This window comes from Sphaeroforma arctica (assembly GCF_001186125.1).
Source record: "Sphaeroforma arctica JP610 unplaced genomic scaffold supercont1.479, whole genome shotgun sequence".
Classification (NCBI taxonomy): domain Eukaryota; class Ichthyosporea; order Ichthyophonida; genus Sphaeroforma; species Sphaeroforma arctica.
The window spans coordinates 62,855-69,163 of NW_014040079.1; the positions used below are offsets into that span (position 1 = coordinate 62,855).

Sequence of the window (6,309 nt, forward strand, 5' to 3'; positions counted from 1 at the left end):
TAATATATGTATGGATATGTATGTATGTNTATANGAATATATGTATATATGTTTGTTTGTATATATGTATGTATGTTTGTATGTATATATGTATGTATGTTTGTATGTATATATGTATGTATGTATATATGTATGTTATATGTATGTATGTTTGTATGGATATATGTATGTATGTATATATGTGTATAATGTTATATCCATAAAACCGTAAAACCCTAGGATCGCTGTGTTTTAAGCGTCAGTTGAGCGTCAGATTTAAGAATCGCAAGGTTAAGCGTCAGACTTAAGACTGGTCGCATGCATAAGTGTCAGATTTAGTGGTTGCTATTTTAAGTCGCAATTTCAACGTGTCAGACATACATAGTGGTCGCAAGACCAAAAGTCAGACTTAGTGGTCGCAGTCTTAAATAAATCAACACTAAAGTCTAGACTCTCTTTGAGAGGTCAGCTATATAAATATTTGTTAAAAAATAAAAAGAAAGAAAAAAAAGAATACTAAGCATAAAAGTCTAAAAGAGTTGGTTTCCAATGAGGATAGATTTTAAAAATTATCTGTAACAGGACTATTCAAGAGTATTTTTAACTTAGTGTGGAATGTAAATCTCACTATAGAGTATAGTGTACGTACCGTTACTTGTCCTTTGGCTTTCAGTGAACTTAGCCTTCAGGCGGTATATTTGATTATTTTCTTTATAGAGAGAGGGTCATGAACTCATGACTCGTGAGTCTTATGACGATTCACGAGACTATATATAGAGTATAGACTATAGACTACAGCGGGCTAAATACATTTAAAAGAACACAAAAAAAAAACAATCATAAATAAAAATCAAACATTCAGAAGAAGGCTATGAAAAAATATATTTGTGCAAACGACATTTTTAGTACACTCACAAAATTCACAATATTCATGTGCCGGTTATTATTCAGCCGAAAGTCCAGTGGCAAGTGGCCAGTGCTCAGTGCTCACTACACAACAAGGAGATTAAGAGAGGGGATTTTTTTTTGTCGTTGTTTTAAAATAATATATATATATATATATAAATTTCTCATTTGTTAAATTATTTTGTTTTTAAACAAAAGATGAAAAGTACAGCTAAACCCTGAATAATAATAAAACAAAAGATATATTTTTATTTTAAAAAATACCTAAATTTATAGACTTACTTTATATTTATATTTATATATAGCCTCATATTTTAGAAGGCTATGGATATTTTGCACAGTTTGGAGCTAAGCTCAATGCGTTAAAAGTTGTAACTTTTATTTTGCCTCGAATAAACATTAAAGTTGTAACTTTTATATCTCGATAGTACACTTCCATATATGATAGGTGCATTTTCCAGGTCACTCAGGTGACAATCGTCACGACTGAAACGTCCAATCTCTTTTATTTGCCTATTTTCAATTTCGTGGCCTAAAATTTTCAACGATCGGACAGCTTAATTGAGTGCAGTCTCCAAAATAGCTTTGTAGTTGATTTGACCTAAATAAAAATAACTTTTAAATGTCAAAAAGTTAACATTAAGTTGGAACCTATATTCCGTACCCCTATAACTTATTGAGCTTAGGTTTGGAGGCTTTGGATTTTGTTTTAAAAAAAAGCCAAGAAGAGGCTCCGTTTACACAGGTCACAGGGGACTCGGGGAGTAAGGATTAAGGAGACGAGGCCCAGCCGGCAGCCGCCCAGCCCGCCCAGAGATGAGGGCTAAGGCCGAAGTTCTGAAGTCTGATCTCAGAACTGTGACGTCGCACACTATATAAGAGGCTGACTCACAGACTCACAGTTCCCAAACAAAACGAGAGTAAATACTCAACAGAGTCACAACTGACAAGTAGTCTGACACTCAGTCTGACAGTCTTTAACCGCCCGAAAAGTCCTCGGTATTATAACAATCTCAGAGACTCAGACTACAGAGTCACAGACTCCACAGTCCACAGTCCACAGTCCAATGTCCACAGTCCATAATCGTCTGTCCGTCTCCTGACTGGTGTGTGTCTGTGTGATGCTAAAGCCGCCCAAAGGCCGTGAAGCCGGCACTTTTTTATATAGTATATTTTAAAAAACACACACAACAAGAAAGAGAGAGTGCGCGACACCGCTCGAGCTGGGTCGAGGATCGGAAGCGTGCCGACCTTACTCATACGTGTGCTTGTGCGGTATCTTTCACACACTTTTCAATATTTGTAGGATACGGTTAAAATCCAGGCCAGGTATGCATGTAAATACAGTCGGTTGACGGTTCTCACAGTAGTCTGTCCACTTTATACTTGTCCACGTCGGTCGTCGTTGGATGTCTTTTTTTCTCAATGTTGTATTTGAAAAAATAGGTCAGTAATAACTCAGCATACAAAAAACCAAGGCCTTCTGAAAATAGAACAAGAAGGCCATGAAAAAATCGAGAGATAATGAATGTGAAAGTAGTATGTACATACAGTATTTCCTGGAGTTCTAAGTGATAGAATATGATGAGCTCTCACAGCAACTATGTCCGATTACTTTCCTACAAAGTCTATTTGATTTCAAAGCCTATTAGCATAGCCCTCTCTAATAATCAAACAGAGGGCTATGATATTATAGTTAAATAAGTAACGGCTGACATGCGAAATGAGCTGTACGAAAGCTAGTAGTAGAGAGGGTCATAACTATATAGAGCGTACAAAAGCCTACAACAAAATCATAGCCGTATGAAGATAGAACAAAATATGGAGAAAATATATATTTATGTAATTACTGTTTTAAAATAGACTGACTCATAGTAATAGTACTAGAGAGTGGTATTTACCACACATACAGTCAAACCACGCCAGAAACCTCTTGTCCAATAAAATGGCTTACTAAGATGTCCGCTCGTTAGATTTCTTTTTTAAGCCTTTGACGGACTAAAGGTCAAGGACAAGAGTAGTGAAGAGTCGAGGTCTGGAGGACCGAGTCACCGACGACCGACTGTATTGTATTTATATTTATTTTATATAAATATATAATATTTCATGAAATTTTTTCCGACCTTTTCAGTTTCAGCCATGCTCCCTGGTCCTCTGCCCGGGACCCCAAGGCCCAAGTCCCCAACCCTCCGCCCTCCGTTGATCGTTCTCTCTCTTCAGACTTCAGTCTTCAGTCCAGGACTCCAGGTCCAGGACTCCACTTTCACTCTCCAGTTTTTTCACTTTGTAGCATTGTGCTCTGTATTTGTTTAAAAACAAATACATAATAAAAATATTTATATATAAAAAGAATATGTAGTCTGTTACAAATAGTAATAGTATTTAAAAATAATAATAGACTTTATATTTACTGTAGAGTGTAGCATAACCTTCTTCTAAATATAGCAAACAAGTGTAGTCTGTATAAAAAAATACTAAATAATAATCTGAACTCTGATACTCGAAACTGTAAACTTTAAAGTGTATTTATTTTCAACAACTGTATATATTTAAAAAAAAAATTACTGTTGTGACTTGTATAGTCGTTAGCTCATACTGCCTACTGGTAAGTGGTAACTGGAGTCATAACTCGTATTTAACTCTACAAAGTGAAAAACGGCTGCGCGGCCCTGTCGTCTGCTGAAACAGTGCTGAGTCTGCTGACTGCTGAGTGCGACTGCTGACATTCTGTGCTGCCAGAGTGCTGGGGCCTGGGGACCTGGGGCTGTATATAATGCGAAAACAAATACACATAAATATGTTGCACGCACTATTAGTTTTTATTTATTTATATTTTTATAAAACAATAAAAATAAATAAAAATAAATAAAATTATATCTATTATGTATAAATAAATACATACATACAATACATACCTACGTCGATATATTTCTTGACCACTATTTGAAATTTTGCGTCATGTGGGTGTAAATAGTTTCTGGTTTCAGGCACAGTTCGCTATGCTTTGACTTTCAACTTTTTTTAACTTTTACGCCACCACGCGGGGTCCTACTTGGGACTGAAAATGGGACGGCTAATAATTATACATAATTTTAGTGGGAATGAGCGGATGAGCAACTCAAGTCTATCGGCAAGTATTTCAAACTGGCTCTGGGAGCAATCTACCACATGTGGGATGCTAGCATAGCGCTCAAAAAGCCTGAATGGCTGAAGCCTGAAGCCGGAGCCCCCTCCTATTTCTTGAAAAGAAAAATGAGAAAATATCCAAATACGGCGATTGGCCTTTCTTCACCTTTTATTACATTTTGATTTTTTTTTGAGTGTTTATTTACTTTCAGGCATTAGCAGGATATTTTGAGTTTTGAACCGGAAAATATAAATTATTTGAATAGGCAATATATAAATGCGGCTATGCGAGCTCGACCAAGCACATCATACAGTGTAATACAGCAGAGAAGTCTGAGGTTCTACACTTTGTACTATAAAGATGAAGAACGCTGACGGCGATAACGTGAAAGTGACTCTCGAAGAGATCGAAGGTACCGACAATGTAGGAGCTACGGTTGGCCGAGAAAGTGCATCAGAGATGCTGCCGGAGCACGAGGCCCATGTATACGACAAGGACTCAATCGATGCATCCGTCATTCCACTCTGGAGAGAGTGTATGGGTGAGCTTATGGGAACAGCCACTTTGCTTGCCTTCGGCAACGGTGTTGTGGGTAAGTTCCTGATATATTTCTGTAATTTCAATTAATTCTCAATTGCTACTGGGTCTAGCTGTTTTCATATTTTATACTCTCATGCCGCAATTTCAGTTTGTCGGTTGTTTTAATCTAAATCAAGCAATTGTATCGAGTGGCGTATTTTAATAACAAGATGCCCTCTCTTTCTCTTTTGAATAGCCCAATATGTCATCTCCGAGGGTGGGGCTGGTTCGTATCTGGCGATTGCATTCACGTGGGGATTCGCTGTGACCGCTGGTATCTACGTATCCAAGGGCAATTGCCCATCGCATCTCAACCCTGCGGTAACGCTATCGTTCGCACTCTTCCGTGGATTTGAATGGTGGAAGGCACCCTTCTACATGCTTTCTCAGTTAATTGGTGCTATGATCGGTGCGTTCCTTGTTTGGACTGTGTACTTCCCCGGAAAGGATGATTCCTTCTACGTCCAAGGCACTGCTGGTATCTTCGCTACCTACCCAGGCGGAGGTGCATCCAATCTGCTGTGTTTCTGGACGGAGATTGTTGGTACAGCCATGCTTATGTTCGGTATCTTCGTAGTCGGTGAGGGCAGATCAAATGAACCAACTATGCCAGGCCATCTTGGACCTATCATGGTAGGAGGTATTGTCGTATTGATTGGAATGGCCTTCGGACTCAATTCCGGATATGCCATCAACCCAGCGCGTGATTTCGGTCCCCGTCTCGTCACCATGATCTGTGGGTGGGGTACCGGACCGTTCACTTGGTCCGATTATTACTTCTGGATTCCCATTGTTGGACCTTTCATTGGTATGTGCTTACTTTAGTGGATTCACCTATAGATTGTGTGCGTATGGGATGAGATTGCATTGTTTCTAAATGATTGCATTGCGTGTTAGAACGGGAGTATTAGTGGTTGTGTAAAACGCTTACAGTACATTGGGGAAGTTTGCTGACAGGGACAGACCACGTAGATATTGTAATTTCCTTTCTCCAGTACAGCACCTGCACATTTTCCAGCTGTAGTATTTGAGCAACGAATAGAGCAATAACTAACACCGATGAAACTTTTTTTAATTATAGGAGGTCCTCTTGGTTGCTTAATATACGAGGCGACTCTTGGCTGGCACTATCCCAAACCGAACAAGTATAACTAAATTCAAAATTGGTATGATTCCGTGGTGTCAATCACACAAGACGAGCTGTACTAGACTGTAGTTGGCCACGATAATTCGCAAAGAAAGAACAAGGAGAGAAGGTAAATCAAACTTTCTTCAAGTTATGTTATGCCGAAGGGCTGATATAAAAAATAGTAGTGTCTTGAAAGACAAATAAATATTTAATACCCAACATTCGCAGTCGTTTTGATGTTGTAGGTATGTCAGATCCAACGTGTTCAAGTAGGTAGCTATTTGCAACATCTGCTTCTGTTCTAAGATTTGGAAGAAATATCAGCCGTTTGATCTGAATGTCCTCTTAGCAGATTTGTCAGATTATACGACGTATAACGTGGATTTGAAGTTTGCACTAATTTTTGTATCTTCTTGTTGAATGTCCTTTTAGCACTGTGTTCTGTATGTGTTAGTTATTTCTGTGTTCCGAATGATCTTGTTAGCACTTGTGTTCTGAATGTTGTTGTTAGCACTGTGTTCTGTATGTGTTAGTTATTTCTGTGTTCTGAATGACTTTGTTAGCACTGTGTTCCGAATCGTCTTGCTAG

General features: G+C 38.4%; 1 protein-coding gene across 1 annotated transcript; it reads left to right on the forward strand.

Moving 5' to 3' along the window:
* The first annotated feature begins 4,316 nt into the window (after positions 1-4,316).
* On the forward strand, positions 4,317-5,974 carry SARC_06621 (hypothetical protein). The gene is made up of 3 exons (XM_014299471.1): positions 4,317-4,604; positions 4,788-5,399; positions 5,673-5,974. The coding sequence occupies exons 1-3, from the start codon at positions 4,373-4,375 to the stop codon at positions 5,744-5,746; spliced, it is 918 nt and encodes a 305-aa protein (XP_014154946.1). The 5' UTR covers positions 4,317-4,372; the 3' UTR covers positions 5,747-5,974.
* The last annotated feature ends 335 nt before the right edge of the window (positions 5,975-6,309 follow it).

Bases quoted from the DNA above. Each gene is read 5' to 3' on its own strand.
- SARC_06621 (XM_014299471.1), top strand. From the start codon at position 4,373: ATGAAGAACGCTGACGGCGATAACGTGAAAGTGACTCTCGAAGAGATC. The intron at 4,605-4,787 runs GTAAGTTCCTGA...TCTTTTGAATAG, and splicing joins CTTCGGCAACGGTGTTGTGG to CCCAATATGTCATCTCCGAG. The intron at 5,400-5,672 runs GTATGTGCTTAC...TTTTAATTATAG, and splicing joins CATTGTTGGACCTTTCATTG to GAGGTCCTCTTGGTTGCTTA.